The sequence below is a fragment of the Vicugna pacos genome, chromosome 15, assembly GCF_048564905.1.
Source record: "Vicugna pacos chromosome 15, VicPac4, whole genome shotgun sequence".
Lineage (NCBI taxonomy): Eukaryota > Metazoa > Chordata > Mammalia > Artiodactyla > Camelidae > Vicugna > Vicugna pacos.
In genome coordinates, this window is record NC_133001.1 from 41,085,013 (window position 1) to 41,105,834 (window position 20,822).

Consider the following 20,822-nt stretch of genomic DNA (forward strand, 5'->3'; position numbering starts at 1 on the left):
TGAGGAAGGGAAGGGCACAGTGGGGCCTCACTCAGGCAGTGGGCCCAAAGGTACTCATTTCAAACCCACCACATGGCCAGCTGTGCAGGAGACAGACCGCAGGAATCTGGGATCTCTTCAGGGTGTTTATTCAGCAGAAAAGTTAAGAACACTTACTTTCAGTATGACAGATCCTGGTCTCCAAGTTATGAACCACTTGGCTATGTTACATTAAAAAGCAAGCCAAAATTCTTAACTAGAGCCCTCTAACACCCTAAATCTTTGTACTTCGGGGCTCAGGAGGGACCCTTAATAACTGCAAAGTAATTAAAGGAGTATAGTAGCCTCCCTTATTGATGGGAAGATGCATTGCAAGACCCCCAGCGGATACCTGAAACCACAGATAGTACCTAACTCTTATGTACTTTGTTTTTCCGATACTAATGGGTGGGTAGTATGTACTGTGTGAATACAATGGGCAAAAGGATGATTCATGTCCCATGTGGGATGGAAGGGGTCAGCACGAGATCTCATCATTTTGTTCTGCTACTCAGAATGGTGCAAATTTAAAAATTATGGATTGTTTATTTCTGGAATTTTCCATTGAATATTTTCGGACTGCAGTTGGCTGTGGGTAACTGAAACTACAGAAAGTGACGAGGAGGAGGAGGAGGAGGACTGCTGTATTTTTAAGATAGAGATCCCCTCCTGTGTGGCTGGCGCTGTGCTAAATTTCACGTGCGTTATCTCATTACCAAAATAGATTTGTGAGGAACTGTGACCCCCATTTACTGATGTGGAACCTGAGGCTTAGAAAGCTTAAGTGACTTGCTAGTCACCCTTGCTAATAAGAGATTAGCAGCCAGGATTCACAACAGGTCTGTCCAACTCCAAAGTCAAACCTGCAAACACTCTAAGGTCACCAGACTTAGGTCACCTGAGTTTGAATCCCAGCACTGCCACCTATTGAGCCATAAGACCGCAGGCAAGTCAGTCCCCCTAATTAGGGATAAAAGTGTTTGTATTACTTGCTGTAAGGATCAGATGAAAATAAGAAAACTTGTAATCTCTACAATATTACATTTTATGAATGGCAGCAGTTATTATTATCCCTCTTACTCTGCACAGGCGTGAAAAAGTCACTGCCGACATAATTCAGACATGGTGTATGTTCTTTTTTCTCCTCTGGGTCAATTAGCAACAGGCAGGCAGCTTGGGAGCATTATTTTGCACAATGCCGGCATGAGCAGCAGGGGGACATGCCCAATGAACCTGCTTCATCACAATTAATTAATTAACTGTGTAGCTTCTCAATTGTGAGCATAACTGTGGTCCAGGATAACAGCGAACAAGGAGACTCCTCATTGATTCTCAAGGATCCAACAAATACAGCCCTACTGAGATTTCAGAGCCCAGATAATTCATACCTCAGTCCCTAGAGCTGGGAAGCCACTGGAACCTAGCATTCTGTCACCACTTACTGTGATGTGGTTGATGCTGCCAGAACACATGCTAATGGGCTAAAGTAATCAACAGCCATTGTAATTACAGTCCGACGTAATTAATTTAATACCTTGGAGCCTTTCAGAATTAATACCTCAGCCATTACATGATGAAACTGAGTCATAGAAGAATTACTGTCAAGGCTCACGGGTGTGAATAAAATCCTCCTGGGCACTTGGCAGAGATCTGGGTCCCATTCCAAGTCCACCTGTTCCTCAGGCACCCTTGTGGCGCCCACTAGTGGTGATCGTTGTGACACTTTCATGTGGCCCATATGCACGGGGACAACCTGTTGAAAGCAGACTCTCTCTAGCTGTCAGAATGAATACCCACCGGGTGACTATGGGTCCTGCTGACACTTGTGTGCCTGGAGTCCATTCTCTTTTCAATGGCTGTTCATGAAGGTAGCAGGAATTTCATTTCATAGAGTCGAGCCTGTTCCTGAGCCAGAGGATTACAGAGCTATTTCTCAGCATTGTCTCCATCACTCTCAGAGAAACTGAGGCACAGAGAAGGTTGTTTGCCCAAGATCCACCCCATTACAATGAAACTCAAAAGAAAATGTTTTGTTCCTACAAGACTGAGAAAGTAATTCTCTAGGGAACATGGAAGATAAAATACTGGACTGAAATTTTTAACACAGCACCCTTCCTGCTGTCCTATTCTGTTTTTCATGAGCTATTTCTCTCTAACGTGTTTTTCCCTGCCTGCTTTGTTCAGTGCAGGAGGAAGGAGCTAACATTGCTAAATGTATTTGGTAGGCTGGGTACTGGGGTCATATAATCTTATTAAAGTCTCCCAGGAACTCTCTGAGGAGTGTATGATTGGCCCCATTTCACAGATGAAGACCGAGACCCTGAGACATTATGTCATAAGTAGAGACGGAAATACTCTTCCTGATTCCAGAGCCACAGCACAACCCCACCTGATTCCCCAGAAGCTCCCACCTGCCCTCGGTCTTCCTCGCAAAGCTGACAGTGTAGGCAGGAGAACCTGCGCCTCCCCAGAGCGGGTGGAACGCTAGCACTCTCGTCTCCCACTTCCTGGTGATGATGGGATCCTCCCTCGATGCCTCTTTCAATATAACATTTATTGTTTTTTCTGATTACGAAAGTGCTCTGCATTCATTGTAGAACATTAGGAAAATATAAAGAAGAAAATTGAAATTGCTCGTAGTCTTACCCTCCAAAGATAACCCCTGTTACCATGTTTGTACATTTCTGTCCAGACAGATATAGATTTGAGCAGAGGGAAAGATAAAGAGAGGATTTATACTAACTTGGTATCATACCATGTAAGCATTTTGTGTCTTCTTTCTTTACTTGATATATTTCCTATATCAATATTATTCTTCATAAATATGCTTTTAATGGTTGCATACACTAAATTTATTGTTTTTATTGTAAAGTAATAGATGTTCATTGTAAAAATTTTAGAAAAGAAAGAAAAGCCACAGAAGGAAAAAATACCTGTAAATCCATAACTTCACCAGCCAGGGATCCCACAGTTATTACTTTTGTAAATAACCTTCATTGTTTTTCTTGCTGTGTTTTTACAAAGAGAGCATGTGGGTATCCCTGGTTGGGTGTTCTGGCTTCAATATGATTCCTCAGAAAGGAGAAGACATGGGGCGCTGTTTCCAGAAAGGATCTCAGTCTTTTAAGTCTCCTACATGGCCAGGAATTCAGCATTTCTTAAGCCTCCATAATTGCAAGTATTTCCCAGCATCTTTTATTTGCTTGTTATCAGAAATCTGCATCTGGCCTGCTTCTTGCTGAGTTGCACTGATTTTTCATTAGGCTATTTATAGCTAGAGAGTTGGTGTTTGTATTTTCCAGGTGAATTAGAAGATGGTGTACAAAAACACTGGGTTTTGCAGTGAGTCAGTGCTCTCACTTAAAATGAATAAGGCCCAATTGAAACCAAGAAACTCTTAAAATGATGAGTGCACACCCAGAAGTACAGCCCTGTGGCATCTTAGATTGGGAAGAAACTTTAACCTCCATTCAAAGCCTGGATGTCCCTGGCAACATCCGCAGTCCGGGCCGTCCAGTCACTGCTGGATGGACCTCGGTATGGGGAATAGCCAGGGAGTACACACCCCACCCCCCACAAACAAGCTCATCTCTGAGCATCTGTCTGCTGAAGTGAAATACACACTAGAGCATCCATCCTGGGTTTTGTCTCTATGCTGGAATACACACAGCCCTTCAGAAATTCAAACAAAGGTAGAGCATCCCCCCATAGCATTCCCTACGTTTGGGGGTGCTGCATTCGAACAGACATTATTTGATACCACTGAGTCTTTTTTGTCCAACTTTAGCCTGAATTCCATGCTGATTTTTTTTTTTTATGGATTCAAGAGATTGTTGTGAAGTTGCCACGAGGTATGCATTGCAAACACAGGGCATATTCTAGACACAAAATTGCAGTTATTACCCCTGGAGAAGGAAAGGGCCCTGAGAGAAATAATAGCATTAAGCCTAGCCACAAGGCTGCTCCTGCTTTACATACAGAACTTTAATTAATAAAATGACAAACACTGGTAGCACATAATTGGAAAGTCTATCGGGCCCCCCCTCCGAGAGGGAGGGAAAAAAGCCCTTGTGAAAGGCCGGCTGGAGCCAGAAATTATAATTGCTGGTGGTGTGCTCCTGGCATTGTCTCTTTTCACTTGTCTCATCTGCTGTCTGCATGTAAAAGAGCTTATTAGTCAAAAGCTGTCACTTACAACCTATGTCTATTAGGGCACTTCTAGAAAGGATCAAAAATTTTATCATTACAGCTTCCAACAAGTGTTAACTTCCTGTAAATATTATGTAGGGTTTGTATGAGATTTCCTATACTTATGTGAATACCTTTGAGATGCACGTACACACACACACACACACACACACACTCATTTGTGACTATTAATTGTCTGGCAAAGGCAGAAATAAAGGTTATAAATGGTTTAAAATTCACTATCTCCATAGTTCTCCCAATAAGAAGATATTTCTGTGGTAAGATCTTGTTAAAATATAAATTCTGATTCAGCAGGCCTAGGGTAGGGCCTGAAACCCTGTATTTCTAACAAACTTCCAGTCATGCCAACACTGCTGGTTCACAGACCACGATTTGATCAACAAGTGTCTAGAAAATCTTCACAATACAAGCCCCAAAGATTTAAGTGTTACCATAACATGTTACATGTACACAGCACTCTAGATGCGGTAGAAAGAGCATAGAACGTACTGTGGAATCCAGCTCTGTGGCATGTGGACTTAGTCATCATGCCTGACTGACAACCTCTCTAAGCCTTAGATTCTGTATCTGAAAAATGGGTGTGATATTACCTACAGGAAGAGATGTTGTGAGTGTAAAAATGAGAGCATATGTACAAGTGCCTTGTGCAGCTCTCTAGTATGCAATAAAAAGTCAATTAATAAATTACTTTATCCTATAGACCACCCAGATAGAAGCTGATCTTATTAAGATCAAATTCCAGGAGTGTTTTTTGGCTCCTCTGAGTACCTGACTGTCAAGATCAAACCAGGTCTACCTGGCATGAGTACGTATAATGTCAAAAGGGTTATTTAATCTAGGACTGTAGAAGGAAAGTGGAAGACTTTGAAAAGGATATGAGTCTTCAGTCTGTTCTAGGAACCACATACAGTTGCTTTATACACTTAGATACAAGTAATTAATAAGGGATATTCTGTAAGAATAGACATCAGCCCTCCGGTTCTTCTAATTAAGAAATTGTTGAGGACCTTACCTTGTAGGCAAAGAGGATAGTTCTGGTCCCATTTGCATCCTCAGATCGTCCCTGCTCACATGACCTCAGCCCATGGCTCTCTCACTCTCAAGGTCATCCTGTCTTTGCCCAGGGTTGATGTGACAGGCCCATGAAGACCCTCTGCTGAGGACGGGGTCCTCTCCCCTGCAGGAAAAAACACTCCTTCTAAGCTTTGGTGATGGTGGGCCCATTATAAGCCATTTTTCAGCTATTTAAGTATTGCCTCTTATTCAGAGTCCAAGATGAAAATGGACCCCTCACCGAGAAGGCCAGGCAGCTTCCTGCACTAAATAGCCCCATCTCCCCAGTGGTCTCAGCCTAGGCTGCACTTTAGAGTTACCTGGAGAGATCTGAAAAACTGTCGATGTCCAGGATCTACCCAAGGCCAATTAAATCAGAATCTTGGGTGGAGACTAGACATGGGTAGTCCTGAAAAAGCTCCCCAGGTGATTCTGATCTGCAACCGAGGTTGAAAAACCACAGGTTTAACCATTTCATTCACAACCTGTGAGCTCTACTTTCATATTCTTTATCTCACTCAATCTTTATAACCACCTTTCAAGGCCAGCAGGGAGGGTACAGTTATTATCACAAGTTTGTCTACAAGAAAACAGGCTCAGAAGGAATAAGAGGTTGGCTTAAAGTCATACAGTTAATTCTCTTTGGCCTTGGAGCACAAACTCCAATTTATCCCATTGTCAACAAGCAAGGAGACAACGACAGTCTGACAAGCTGCTGGAGAACGAATGTTGATTCAAAGGGGAGTTGCTTCTGGTCTGTTGTGGAAAGGAAGTGGGATGGGTCACAGGTGCCTGGGGCAGAGGGGCAAGGCCCCGGAGGCCTCTCTCTAGCTCTGTGCTTCTCTGCAGATTCTGATGCAGTAGGTCTAGGGTCAGGCCAGAGAGTCTGCATCTCTAATGAGTTTCCAGGTAACACCAATGACACCAGCCTTAAGATCCCTCCCCACCTCCCAGTAGCAAAGCACTGACCAACCCTTAGAGGCAGAATCTGGAATCACTGGGGATAAGTACAGGTGAAAAGTCAGCCAGGTGAAAAACTATAGATTCTGCATGGCTTGAATCTTGAAGGACAGCGTCTGCTCACCTTATCAAACACTCCGTGGATGAAAAAATAAATGGCCAAAAAAAAAAAACCCTTTGCTAGCTGCTCACTGGCTGCCAGCAGGCAATCTTATTCTAAACCTTTGCATCTGTTTCTAGAACTAGACTTTGCCGAAACTCAGATAGTATATACCTTGGCTTGAGTTTGGCTGTAGATACATGTTTTCTAAACATAGGTGGTAATATTGTAAGATGAAAGGAAAGTTAAGTTTTAATTCTTCTATTTATCCATAGCTCCCAACAGTTGGGTCAAGTGACCATCTTGACCCAAGTCCTATCTTATGGCAAGACAGTTTTGACTTGACTGTTCTATGTCTTCACTGTCAAGTGACTCTGATTACCTTCCCTTTTGCTATACTCAGCACATTTGCAGTTACTCATTTAAATTCAGACTTGCTGACTAGACAGTAAGCTCCATGAAGGCAGGAAAGATAGTTATACGCAGCACAGAGTAGGTATGCAATAAATATTTGTTGAATGAATGGGTGGTCATCTCCCCCAAGGATTGATACCAAGAGGGATCCTGGTGGACCTCCTCAGGAGTTAAGAATACTATCCTTAGCACCACCCCTTGGAGCCAGCCCAGTTCTCTCCTGACCAGGCTTATTGTCCAAAAGTATAGTGCAGGGAAATGGAGAAAGCTCAGCAGTCATTGGCCAATGGCCCCATATGATAGGGCTGCATCTCACTGACATGCTCATGCCTCTAGCAGACTCTACTTCAAATCTAGTTTCCTAAGAACAGCTGAGAGGTATGAATTTTTGAGTATAGCCAGTTGGCTATGAAGTGGATAGATCCTCTCCTCTTTCCTGGAACCTGACTCCTGGAAGGGAGGAAAGTGCTAAGGAACTTCGCAGGATGCAAAGTTGGTTTCTGTTCCCTAGAAAGAGACCTAGTAGAGACAGGAAGGTCGTCCTGTATATGGATACATTTTTATTCCTTCTGACACTGATCAGCTCCTACCATATGCCTTACACTTGACAACTACTGAATTCAAGATGAATAAGACAGTCCCTGCACTGAAGGAACTTGTAGTCCAAGGGGCCTGGGGGGAGGAAAGAAGACAAGGTAGCAGGGCTACACCATGTGATGATCCCAGTGGCCTCGGTTTTAAGATTTCAGACAAGAGGGTAGTCGTTCCTGAGACAAATGATAAAAAATGACTCCCTGAAAAAAAAAACATTTAATTTACGTGGCAAGAAAGAAAGAGCAGGTAGAGAAAGTAGAAGGATCAAAAGCACAGAAGCAGAAAAAGGCATGGCAGGTGCAAATCTGTCAAGTTGACTGCTGCAGGGGAGTCTAGGAACCCACATTCATTGAGCCTCCATGTGTGGACTACTGAGTGAGAACTCTGGCAGACCCCACTGCTTGTCTGGTCACTCTAAGGGTAATATAGACAATTCTCCAGCCACTTCAAAACCCAAAACACAGACTTATTTAGAAATCAAAATGCCCGTCCCTTCAAAACTTCCATCTTGCTTTAAAGTCAGGGCTGCTTCCCTTCCCCTCCCCCCACCACTCTTGGTCCTACTCCAGGTGAAAAGCCTGAAATCAGGGAAAGGGTAATCATTGACCTCTCTTTTCATCGCCCAGCTCTGCTCCTCTTCTTGCTGCCTTCTGGCCCTTTAAGGTCTTGAGCACAGGGGAGAAGAGATACGAGGAATAGGGAAGCTCTTGCTTGACCTGGACTGCTATGCTGATTACATTGGTATTCTCTAAATATGGCAAATACCTAAGGCTTACTATTTTTCACTGAGGGCACTTCTGTGGTTTCTTTGGAGATGTACCTTTCTCCCCAGACCCTCTGCTATGGCTGGAAATCCTTTGCCTTGACCAGGGCATATATCTCTCCATCCAGGTGGCCAGTTACTCCCTCTGCCCTTGGGCATCTCAAGATACCTGCTGTTTCTTTCTGCTGAATTCTAGTTACCCCTCCAAGCAGCCCTCTTGGGCCAGATCTAAAATGACCGACATGGGCTCCCATGTACATGGCTCGCTCTAGTCTGTGTGCGCCCCTGATGTATTTTTTGCCCCAGCAAACTCTGGGCTTGCAGGCCACGCAAAACTTCCACTTTACCTTTGTTCTACCATCAGAGCAGCTAACCATTCTAATTTATATTTTAGATTTTCTTTCTCAGGTGGGAGATAAACTCTAATCCATGATGCTCCCATCAAGTATTTGATGGGGTATCATTAAAACCATTCTCTCTTGAGTTGGGGTAAGGAGGGAACTTTCTTCACTGGAGGGTGAAGTGAGGTAGAACACTTCACCATGAAAAGCACCTACCAAAAACCCTCTCCTAATAGTCACAAACTTTTTTTATATCCAAAGTATATTGAGGGAGTAATGATTGTGTGCCCTATTTTTACCCACCCTCTCTTGAAAACCCTGCCTCATTGTGCTCTCAAACTTCCCTTTGAAATGCAGTACCTGTTGCCTCAATGCTTTGGCCCAAATTCCTTTTTAATGTTTTATTGCACAATATATTATCTCATTTAATTATCCATATAACCCTGTAAGATAGATAAAACTATCCCCATCTTAGAGAATAGAGAACTGAGCTTCAGATTTACCAAAATAGCAGGAACAAATTTTGAATCCAGATCTTTCAGACTCTAGAGCTTTCAGACCATCCCAGGGTGGAGGATCCATGTGGTGCAGCATAAATACTTGATAAATATCCATTGAATGGTGGGAAAGTTGATTTGCCTGGTTTATAAGGGAATGTGAACATGTTGATATTAATTGATAGGGAGCGAGAAACCACTGAAGAGTCACAGATGGCTGTGATAAACTGGCAACTGTGACAGGAATATACAAAAGAATTTAGAAGGGAGAAGGAATGGAGAGGAGAGGCACTTTTGGAGGCTATGGAGGGAGTACAAAGAGTAAGTTATAAAGGACATGGTGAATGTTACTCTAGAGGAATGAAGATAGAAGCCAGGTTGAAAGAATTTACAGAGAGAATGGGCGACAAAGAAATAGAAGCAGCAGCTACGGGCCAGTCATCCAAGGTATTAACACCTGAGTGGAGGCACGGAAATAGGCTGCAAGCCAGAGGAGCCAGCAGGATCAAATAAAGGATGTTTTTCCAGGATGAGCAGACAGAGGAGCCAGAAGGTAGAGAGAGTCTGAAGAGAAAGAAAAAGCTGTTATTGAGAGAGCAAGGACTAGGAGGAGGTGAAAAGAGGAAGGGTTAACATAGGAGAAGGTGAAAGGTACATCTTCCTCTAGGACAGGAAAGGAATAGAGAAGATGGATAAATAGATACATATGCTGTGGGGAAAAAAGAGGTTGGAGGAGATTGCATCTGATATATCAAAACTTTATCAGTAAAGAAGGATCCAAAATAATGGCTTGAGCACTGGGAAGTGACAGCATAAGTGTTTGAGGAAGAGTTTGAGACACCTTTGTGCTATGTGTGTTAAGAAATCAACTGTGGAAGTCAACAGTGGATGAATAAGTACCAACCATCCAGGGCATTGAGGTTCAACAGTCTGATTTCAGGAAGGTCCGAATCAGCAATATTTGACCAGGGAGCAAAAGAAGAAAAAGCATATGGCAAGCGTCATCCCAAGCTGAGTGCTGCAGGGCAATGAGCTGAGGGCTGGGAGGGCTTAGTTAGCAGAAGTAGGATTAAAATTTCCATTCTTGGCATCCAGACCAAATGAGAAAGCCAAGTGGGGCCAATAAAAAATTTAACAGATTTGTGAAGTTATCCTGGAACGTGCAGCAGAGACAAGTATTTGCTATACTGGATCTGGGGAAATGGGAAGAGTATAAGTGAACAGGTTATGGTTATAGAGACCAGGCTTGCCAGGCTCAGGCTCTCAGAAGTGGAACAGCACATGGGCACCCCAGTGCCAGGGCAGCCTTGTTAGTGAAGGGTTGGTATGCAACAGCGTGGGAAGTCTTCTGCTTCAGTGCCTCATGGCATATAACCTCTTTGGTCAAATTGTGAGGTAACCATGAGCTCAGAGACTGGAAGAAAAGCAGTGGTGATCTACAGAGAAGCATGTCTTCCAGCAATGAGAATCAGAGTAAAAGAGTCATCATAGCTGATGAAAACTCCAGCTTGCCATAGGACATATTCTCCTTCTTTTCTGTAATAGACATTTTTATTACAGGATCTGAACAGGATTATTGAGGGCAATGATAAGCTGTAGTTGTCCTAAATTTTAAATGTTGTTTATAGATTGTTTCTACCAAACATACAAACTCTATTATTTTAAACACAAAGACCAGACACCTTGTTTATAGTACATACTGCTTCTGGGCATAACTCTACTTAAACTTTCTGAGATATATTAGTTACAGTTACCTTTCAAATGTCAGGGTACAATGCCAAGGAAACCTTTAATAGAGACACAATGAAACCATATAATTGTACCTTGCTTTTGGCAAAGTGTGCCCCTCATTCTGAAAGAAAACCATGTTAAAAAATCTTGATATGTATACTTTTGTCTCATCTTTGTCCACGAATGGCCACAGGTATCAAGTCATAAGTTAGCTAACATATGACATGGTACCAGTCAAATAAGATTATTACAATGTTTGAGGAAGAAATAAAAACCTATGATAGCTAAATCACTAAAAGAAACTGAATCACAAAATCACTTGCCCAAGGTCACGAAGTGAATTGGGACCACAGACAAGAATCTCTGGGTCCTCTTTAGGAAGTTCATGTAATACCTCACTGGTGTTGATACCCCCTCAGAGGCAGAATCTTGTGAAATTTAGGATGATGACATCGACCTGAACAAAGTTCCACAATTGCTCGTTAGTTTCCCCTCCCAGCTCCTCGAACCTTAATGAAAACCACTTTGGGAGTCAGTGAGTGAGATCAGGCTGTGGGTGACTAGCTCCTCACAGGGGAGACTTCGACTGAGTTCCAGAAAAATCCTTGAGAATTCCAGGAGGGTGATCTATTGATTGCTCTCAACGTTAACGCCTTGTCCTTCTCACTCTTCTCTCCCTTGCAGCTCCGAATGTCCTGGCTCATCCGTGGAGTCTTGCAGGGAAACGTCTCCTTGGTGCTGGTGGAGAACAAAACCGGGAAGGAACAGAGCAGAATCATCTGGCATGTGGCTACCATCGAAGGCTTGAGCCTGTGGCAGTGGACGGTGCTGCCGCTCCTGGATGTGGCCGACAGGTGGGCCTCTCCCCGTCCTGGTCAGTCCCTTTTCCCCTATCAGCCAAAATGCAAAGGGAGGCTGTGTCTTCCTTCCCCCATCCCTTCTACCCAGGACGCACATCCAGATGTGCACACACACATGCACAAACACAAATGTGGACACATACCCACACTTTCTGCAGACTTACAGGAAGCACTGAGTTTCTCTGAGGGATTTCCATCCTTATGGGCACTCATCTCTCACCCCTCTGGCCTGGCCTGGCCTGGCTGCCTCCAGTATCCATAGGAAAAAGTAAAATTGAGCAATTCATTTGACTCCTAAATATAATCAGGCTTTATATGTATGTGGCATTTTCTCTTAGTTAATGCATTTTTGTCTTACTTTCCCGTTTGACATTCTATTTATTCCTTATTAACAGCAACAAAACCTGTGACCTAGGTAGGCTAGGCCTTATGTTTCCCATTCCTGCTCTTTTACAAGGTTCTCATTCACTGAGAACCAAAGAGGTGAAGCATCAGCAAGTTGACATTGGAGCGAGGCTGGTGCTCAGGCCAGTCCAAGCCCAGTGCTCTGTGGAGTCTGGTGCCTGAAACAGGTGGATGGGAAATTCTTCAGTAAACAGAAGAGTGCTTCTACCAGAGGCTGTGGTTGCTGTTTAGATTCCAAGACTAATGACCTTCGTGACCTTGAATATCTCTGGGCCTCAGTTTCCTAGTCTTTAAACTGAAAAGGTTGGACTAGAAGATGGTTAACTCTGTGTGGCTCTGAAATGGAGCAGGAACTGCTCTGGTCAGCTGCCACTTGTCTCCCCAGGACGGCACCAGTCTGCCACTACAGTCAGCCTGGAGCAGGCAGTGCCTGACCAGCAGCAGCTCCCGTGATGCTCTGCCATGTCTTGGGTATGACTGAAACCTCGAAGGTTGGTGCTGGTCTGTTCCAGACCAAAGAAGGGGGCAGGGATCATTTCTTTAAATGGGACAGATTAATGAATCTGGAAGGGAAAAGCCATCTTTAATAGGCTAAATATCAAACCCTACAATCCAGAGCAGCCTCTGTATTTGACTCTCAAAACACATTCAAATTGCCACCCTAGTGGATCCTTTGAAAAATAAGAGCAAAGCAGAGAGTGATGCCAGTTGGCACGAAGCTTTGTAAATGTAAAGCTGGGTCTCAGATTCTTCACCTAGACTTCAGAGTGTGCTATTTCCAAGAGCTCATAACTTGAGCTGTGCTGTCGTAGGAAGAAGCCATTGTCCTCTGAGCACCAGCTTCCCACTCCTTCAGATGTGTGTGGGTTAAAGATCAAAGCACTTGGACATCCCAAGGCGCACTGCTGTCCCCAGAATAAATGGATTTAATTAAAGTGGAGGAAGGAGCATTGTGGACACTCTCACCATAGACTGGTCTTTTGTCCTTCGGGATTGTGAGGGCTTTGTGCAGGGATGGAGAACAGGAGGGGATGCCAGAACCCTCCCTCCCTCCCCAGAGAAGCTAAATTAATTCAGATGAATCAAAAGGATTTTTTTCTCCTCAATCCAGCAAGTCCTCTCTCTTTCATAGCCACTCCAGGGGATTTAAAGCAAGTAAGATGTTGATTCTGCTCACTCTCATCTGCTAGAGTTTTGTTTGAAGGAGACTTTGTTCTCAGCCTCCCTTCTTCTTGCTAAAGACTGTTTACCAGACTGACGTTTCCAGTATTGATACTGAGAACAAACTGTCCAGTGGGGATTCAGACAAAGGCCAGCTTGGCTGGATGATGCCTCGTAACCTATTAAGTGTGCAACTACATGAGTGGCCCCATTCACTGGGAGCCTGCACACCATTGCTGTGCTCTGATATAGGATGCTCCCCCCTCCCAGAGCTAGAGATGATATAGGAGGCACCAAGATCCAGAGGCAAATGGAACTGCAGGTGAATGAGGCACAGCAGTTCTCACTTGGTAAGACCCATCCAGACTGTCGATGTGACTGGCCTGTAAAACTAGAGAACTGTGGATAACAGAGCATTGGCTTAGAGTCAAAGAGTCCCAAGTTTAAAAGCCTGCTCAGCCACTTACTAGTTATGTGACCTCAGCCAATTACTGAGCCTCTCGGGGCCTCAGCACCCACATCTGCAAAATGAGTATAATATCAGTACAACTCCACAGGAGTGCTATGAGACCAAATAAAATGACTGTCAGAAGCATCTATATATAATACATATCAAGGAGTTTTATTTCCCATGTCCTTCTCCATCATCATCCCTTAGTTGTATAGCCTCAGATAATTTATTGAATAAATAGCACAAATCACATCCACTGAGCTTCCAAGTCAAGCCACATTCTATTAAACAGAAATAATAAAGTCTACCTCTTCAGCTTGGGGAACTAAAGTGTTTGATGAACTACCTGGCTCATAGTAAATGCTTTGTCAGTAATAACTACTACTAATAATTGTAATATACTAATAATGATATATCCCAGACTAATGCCTCAGAAGAGGCTGAGATGGCCAATTTAGCAATAATAACCATTCATACACCCTAAGATAGGGGTGAGAGTTTTTATGAATTTGCGATCATCAATGCTCTGTCCACTCCTTATAAAGGGAAGCACACGCTTCCCTCTACCTTTCAGAGAGAGTGAGCTATAGCTGCCTAGATTGCCAGAAAATGAAAATGGGTGGATGGAGAAGGTAGAGGAAACAAATAAATAAGGAAAGGAGAAAAAATGGATAAAAAAAAGACCAGCTCCCTTCCTCCTGACCCTCAGATAGGCATTAGCACGTTGTACAAACTGCCCACATCCCATGAAGTGTCCTTATTAGGCACGTCCTGTTTTCGGCTATTCAGCACCTGCCTCTTGGACAGCTCCCAGCCAGGGTCCTTGAAAGGGCAGGAACGTCATTCCCTGTGCATCCCAAATCACCTCTGCTCCCAGGTTCCCCGGCCTCCACACTACAGAGTTTTTAAAAGCAACTTTATTAGGGCTTATAGATTAACCCTAAAGAACTCCACTGCTTTGACACCGGTCATAACCCCGGGGCATTACATGAAACTAGCCTCTGCCTAGAAATGGCGGTGACCTCCTGTCTTGTCTTCTTGTCTCCATTTTTTATCCCCACCCAATCCAGTCTACACAGGGAGGCTGGAACAAATTTTTTGAAATGTATATCTAATCATATCCCATTTAAAAAATCCATCCATGGTTTCCATGGTTTTTAGAGTGCCTTTTAATCTCCTTTAAAAAGACCTTCATTTAGACCCACATGTGATCTTCCGATTATAACCTCACCAGCCCCTTTTTATACATTCTTCTGTTACTCTACCTGGTAACCTCACTGAACTTTCAACTCAATTTCACTGTGCTAAGTTCTTAAATCCAGGCTTTTGCACCTGACATTCTCTCTACCTGCATGTTCTTCCTCTAACTTCCATCTCCCTGACCACTCTTCCTTAATTTTTTAAAGAAGCCTCCTCAGACCCCCAGACTGTATAGTATACCTACAATATATCATATGACTCTTGAAACACCCCTATAATAACTTATCACTCTTTGCTATCTGTTTTTTAAAAATCTGAATATACACATCAACAAGGCATGGATCAGGTCTGTCTTATGTATCAGTTTCCTGATTACCTAGTAACATTCCTAACACATCATATGCCCAATAAATGCATGTTGACAGAATGAGGCATTAAGGGAAACTGCATATATTTTCAAATTCCAGCTGAATTAACTGAGAATTTCACTTGTTGGAATTCATCTAACATTCCTTCTCTTCAGCCTGCATCTAAAAAACAGATAAAAACATTATAAGAAATACTACTACAAAGTGTTCTGTATATCAAAGCAATACCTGTGTCCCATCAGATAAACCCAAACAGCATTTGTTACTCTTATGACAAGGAATTCTCTTTAGAGATTTCACTGGTACCTGTGCTTTCTTTGTCTCTGGGCACTGTCCTGTCAGAATCACTTTGTAAGAAAGACTTTGATCTTAATTGTGTGCCCTGGTCCATGTGAGTAGGAAGAGCCAGAACTGGGCACTTGAGAGTAAAGAGCTATATTCAGATTGCTCCCACCACACAGTAGTCCTTCTGCAAAGACTCAGAGACTATACCATAGGTGTGCAAAAGCTGCTGACAGGGAGGCATTGATCCATGGAAGGATATTTCTTCTGTCCATTTACAGCTGGCAAAGTGATAGAAATAATGCCATAGTCTGTCATCATTATGAAATGATATTAAATTTACAACCATACTAGAAATAGCAAGAAAACTCTCCAAGAGCAGTGCCCAAGACGTTTTGAGCAGTGACAACATCCTTGGAATACAAATATGTGCCCTCAAGGTAATTTTGAAGGACAACACCAGTTCAAATAATGGTTTGATGTGTGCTTAAAAGTTATGTCATTCCTTTACATCTACCTCATATAACTAGTTTTCTCTGTTCTCTCCCCATATCATCAGCTCCCCCACCCCCCACCACTCAATTGCCACTCTTTCTGCGGGAATTAATTCTACCTTTTCTCAAAATGGAAGAAAGGCAAGTTCTTTCCTCTTACTCTCTCAGTCTCTTGCAGGGGCATACCCCTAGTTTTCCTCTTTATAATTGTATATCCTAATAAATTAAACATAATGCTCCCACACCATCCTAAGCTTTAACATGCTTACAGAGCAGAAGTGGGTGGTAAGTTCAACTCATTACAAGGTAGATTTGGAAACACCCTGGATCAGATCATGCCTCACAAATCACTGCAGTCATATAGCCAAGTAGGAAGTACGTAACTTGTCACGTGTGTAGGATCCATCCCTGAGCCTAACTAATCATTATATATACATATACACAGTCTAACAAGAAACAGTGTTCCCTCTGGAGATATTTACATTTCTGTTCCCTTTGCATCCTTGGTCCTAATGACAAGTAGTGTGTTTCGCAAATGCATCTTTCAAATGGGATCAGTTAGACTGAGAGTTATGGTTTCATGTGCTTCGACCAGAAACTCCACAGAGCCAAGATTTCTCCCTCTTCCATTCTTGTTTCTCATCCACAGAATCCTTGTTTTATATACACAATACTCTCTCTTTGTGTGGCATCTTCTGTGGTGAGAAGGGCATTAAAAGGACATTTTCATTATTTATTCTTACCTGAATAGAGAAGTACTCAGTGAATGAAAATCCAGAGTGGAAATCCAGAGATTTCCAATGAACCTTCGTCTGCAGGTCTGTACACACCCCTGAAAAAGTTGTGTTCAGATTTGTGTAAGTTGAATCACAGCTTCCTTGCAGAGCCATGGTAGTTATAAATGGTGATGATTAGAGCTAGCGTTTGTTGAGTATTCACTGTGTGGTAGTCACTGTAATAAGTACTTACAGTGCATTAACTCGTTTCATCCTTAAAACAGTTCCATGGGGTAGATACTATAATTAATCCCCCTTTTTATAAGAGGAATCTAAGGTCTAAAGAGGTACAATAATTTCCTCTTCATCCTGAGGCTACTCTGCTTCCTATGTACATGTGTGAAGAAATGCTTGCATTGTGCTTGGCATGTAGTAGAAAACTTGGTAAATGGTAGCCATAATAATTAACAAAATATCTTGCTTTGGGAGTTTTTTTTAGGTCACATCTCATTCATTTCAAGTTGGTTTCCTTTGCTTCATCCACCCACTGAAATCCATCATCCTAATTCCCCACTACCAAGTCCTGCTAAAGACCTCTCCCCACCCAGCCCCACCTGGCCTGCCTTCCTTCTCACACCTCCAGCCGGGCAGCATCACCCACACAGGGAAATTCTCCCCTTTTCCATTTCAAGTCAGCACTCGAGTGACTTGAAATGCCTTTGACTATCTCTACTCCAAAACTAGAGCGTACACTCTGATTGGCATCTTTTATTTGCAAATGTATTAATGTATCGCGTCTAACAAAAGCATAAAAATAAATACATTTAGTTATACATTTAATGAATCACCTTTAATAGAGAATAAAGTTCCCTTCCATAAGAATTGACAGAAAATTCAGGCCAACCAGTCCCCAGGAGAAGTCGGCAGAGGGTCAGGCCCTGCATGTGTTCTTCACCTCTGCCTGCCCCTCCTTGTCCAGAAATTCCATTTGTAACTGCTTTGCCTCCCACTCCTTCCCCAGTGAGGAGGATGCCTATGAGAGTAGTGAATGTCACACCCCACAAACCCTGCCTGCTGCCCCTCTGCTGGGCAGGCTGCTCTGACTGCCACAGCAGCTGCTAAATCTCCCTGTGATGCCCTACCCCGTGGTTCCTGCACCCACAGCAGCTATGACCTCCTTTCCCAGTACTTTACTCTTTCACAGCGTGAGGTGCCCACCATGTCCCACACCCCTGAGTAGCTTGGTCAGATGTCACCCCCCATTTTCAGCTCATAAGGCAAAGGCATAGAGGGGTTAAATCAAGGACCTACAGGCAGTTAAACAGCGAGGCTTCTCCTTGGAGCCCTTGCTCCCTCTCCTTCCACTTCACCAGAGAGCACTCTGCTCCAATGTGAAACAGTACTAACCTCCAAAGTCATCCAGGTATTATGTATTTATTTATCCAGCCAACACTTACTGCCTACCCAGTAAGAATGCCAGGTGATGGGCACAGCTAGACAACAGTACAGCCCAGCCCTTTGGAATGTTGTCTATTAGGGGAGGCTGACAGGAAAGCAAGCCTGTTGCATCAGAGGGCAGAAAGCACCAGGGATGGGGAGGCTCAGAAAGCAAGAACTGTGTGACCCCCAGTAAAGCCACAACTTTTGGGCTCCTCGCTTCCAAACCAGCACCCCTCTAGTAGCCAGTCTGGGGTTCTCCCTCTGCCAGATAAACCCATGCCAGCAGAAGCAGAGAGTGATGAGTGTTGCCTGGGGCAGACTTGCATTTGTTCATTCATTCCTAACAGGGACTCACTCAGTAGCAGCTCCACAGGCTCCAAAACCAGAAGTGAGGGCAGAGGGGAGGGGAAGATCTCAAGGCTCTGCTCTTCTGGGGTGGTGCCTACACCCCTGATGTGAGTCTGGCTGCCCCCAGTCCATATCTGCAGGCAAAACCCAGCCCTTACAGTGCCCCCTCACAGGGAGTAAAGAAAACAACAGGTGCTCCCTGCCCCTAACCAGCTATGGCAGCACCTGTGTCCCCTCCTGAAGGCCCAGGGGCTGAGGGCCTCACCATGCTTGTCAACAGCAGGCTGAGTCAGTTCTCTGAACTGAGAGAAGGTAATGGGCTCCCGGCAGTGTTAGACCAAGCAGTGTGAATTGCACTGACCAAACCCATCGAGCTCAAGGCATTTCACAAGCGTCTTGGCCTTACTGTCCTTACCTTCCCAGAGGGAGGCAGGAACTAGTATCCCAACCACTAGACCACACCCTTAAAATCCATTTCGCCTCCCCCAGGAATGTCCCTAGTCCTGGAGTGGTGTGCGGGGGTGAGCCTCTACCTGTGAGGGGAGCTGTGCTTAGAGGCCTGCAGCCAGCCAAGAGCTAACTTTACCCGTCACCCCACCCCCAGGAGTAGGTTAGTTGTCAACCTGACTATGTCAGGTGAATTTAACACACCTGAGTAACTAGGCTTATGCTACATGGGGTAATACTACCCAGAGTAACATTAAACCTCCAACCCTCAGGGCTATACAAGAAAGAAATGTATTTCTTGCTCATGTGAAATCCGGAATTAATGTGCCAGTTGGTTACTCATGTGAAGTCCAGAAAGAATGTGCCATCCCATCATTTGAGATCCAGGCTCCTTCTCTTTGTGGAGCCACCCTTTTCTCCAGTTTTGAAATCCTTTGCATTCAGACATCCAATGGGGAAAGAGCGTGAGGGACTCACATAGGGAGGTTTTTATGAATCATCCCTTCTGCTCACTTTCCACTGGCTACCACACAGTCACCTAGCGATAACAAACTGCAGTGGATGCTGGGGAATGCAGTCAGCTGTGTGTCCAGGAAAAAGGGAAGTAGGTTTGATGAAAAAAATATGTATGTGTATGTTGTATCATGGAATAGGCCAAGGAATACAGCCCCCATCTCTGGGCATCTATCAGAGAATTACTTGAGAATACTGAGTCCTTATTTAGCTCCTCTGAGCATTGATCAGTCTTCTCCAAGAACTTCATAATTCAAGGCTGAAATCGATTTCAGGATCTATTCTAAGGCATGACTGCTTCATTCCCAGAATTTAATGATGTAGCAAGACCTCGCTTTCTGGCATAAAACACTTCAGAATTTCTCTAAATTTTTCTTTTCTAAAAACTAAACAAAACAATTCAACAAATAAACTGGAGTAAGTATTTTGAAAACGCTTCAAACTAGCAGGATAGGATAGGACAGTAGTTCACAAACTTGACTGAACATTATGATCACCTGGGAAACTTGTTTTAAAGCAGAGTCCTAGGCCCCATACACAGAGATTCTGATTCAGTAGATCGCATTCTAGGCCCAAGAATAAAAAAAATTCCCTTTAAGTTTCCTAAATGATTTGATGGTCAACCACATGTGTAAGTCACTGGCATAAAATGTCAGATCCAGGTGTCTTGTGGGCAAGACAGGGGATCAAGTGACTAGAGAAGTGTCGTTGGCTATCACATTGTCAGCAACACATATTAAGCCCCCATCGAGTGCAGAGGATGGAACAGAGTGTATGACTCAGCCTCTTGCTGCATCACAGGACTGCATGCTGTGGGGGACACAGAGCATACACGTTGAGAGGCGAACAGCAACACCCGGAGTGTTGTGCTGGGTCTGACAGAGTGTGGCCAGTGTTCAGATGGCGCAATGATCTTCATGTGTCACGGGAACTGTCATGGAGAAAATGGGCTTATTATAAGCTGAACCTCGAGAAAAATTTAGATCTTAGGGAAATGGGAAAGGGACAAGGGCATTCCAGAGAAGACCATCAGAGTGAGCAGAGGTTTAGAGACGGGAATGTTTTATGTGGGTTCAAGAAAAACCAAGTAGGCTAGTCAGAGAATCCGGAGCAGGGTCCTTGGAGAGGGTGAGTGTGAATATTAGGTCAAGTATTTTGGACACTGGGATATGGGGAGTAGACAGCCTTTGAGCACAGACATGGGCTGGAGGATGGAAACCAGAGCATGGCGACTATTGGAGGCTCTCGTCAGAGACCAAATGTGAAATGGTCTGAGCCCCAGAGTGGAGCTCAGAGAGGAGGAAGAGGAGCTGGAGGAGAAGAGGCCCGTTCTGCTGCTGCCTACCAAATGGCGCCACTGGCCCAGGACAGGCTTGGGTCAGTCCTCCTAGAAGAGGGGGAGAGAGCAGCTGGAGGCTCAGCAATGCAGTGTGCAACCAGGCATTGATATGTACAAA

The 20,822-nt window shown here is 44.0% G+C and overlaps 1 protein-coding gene across 1 annotated transcript in view; it reads left to right on the top strand.

The window, feature by feature from the left end:
• ALK (ALK receptor tyrosine kinase) overlaps window positions 1-20,822 on the top strand; it is a 675,174-nt gene that overhangs the window by 556,325 nt on the left and 98,027 nt on the right. Inside the window, exon 9 of the mRNA XM_072937961.1 lies at window positions 11,365-11,534. Coding sequence (XP_072794062.1) covers window positions 11,365-11,534 — 170 coding nt within the window. The remainder of the gene's footprint in view (window positions 1-11,364; window positions 11,535-20,822) is intronic.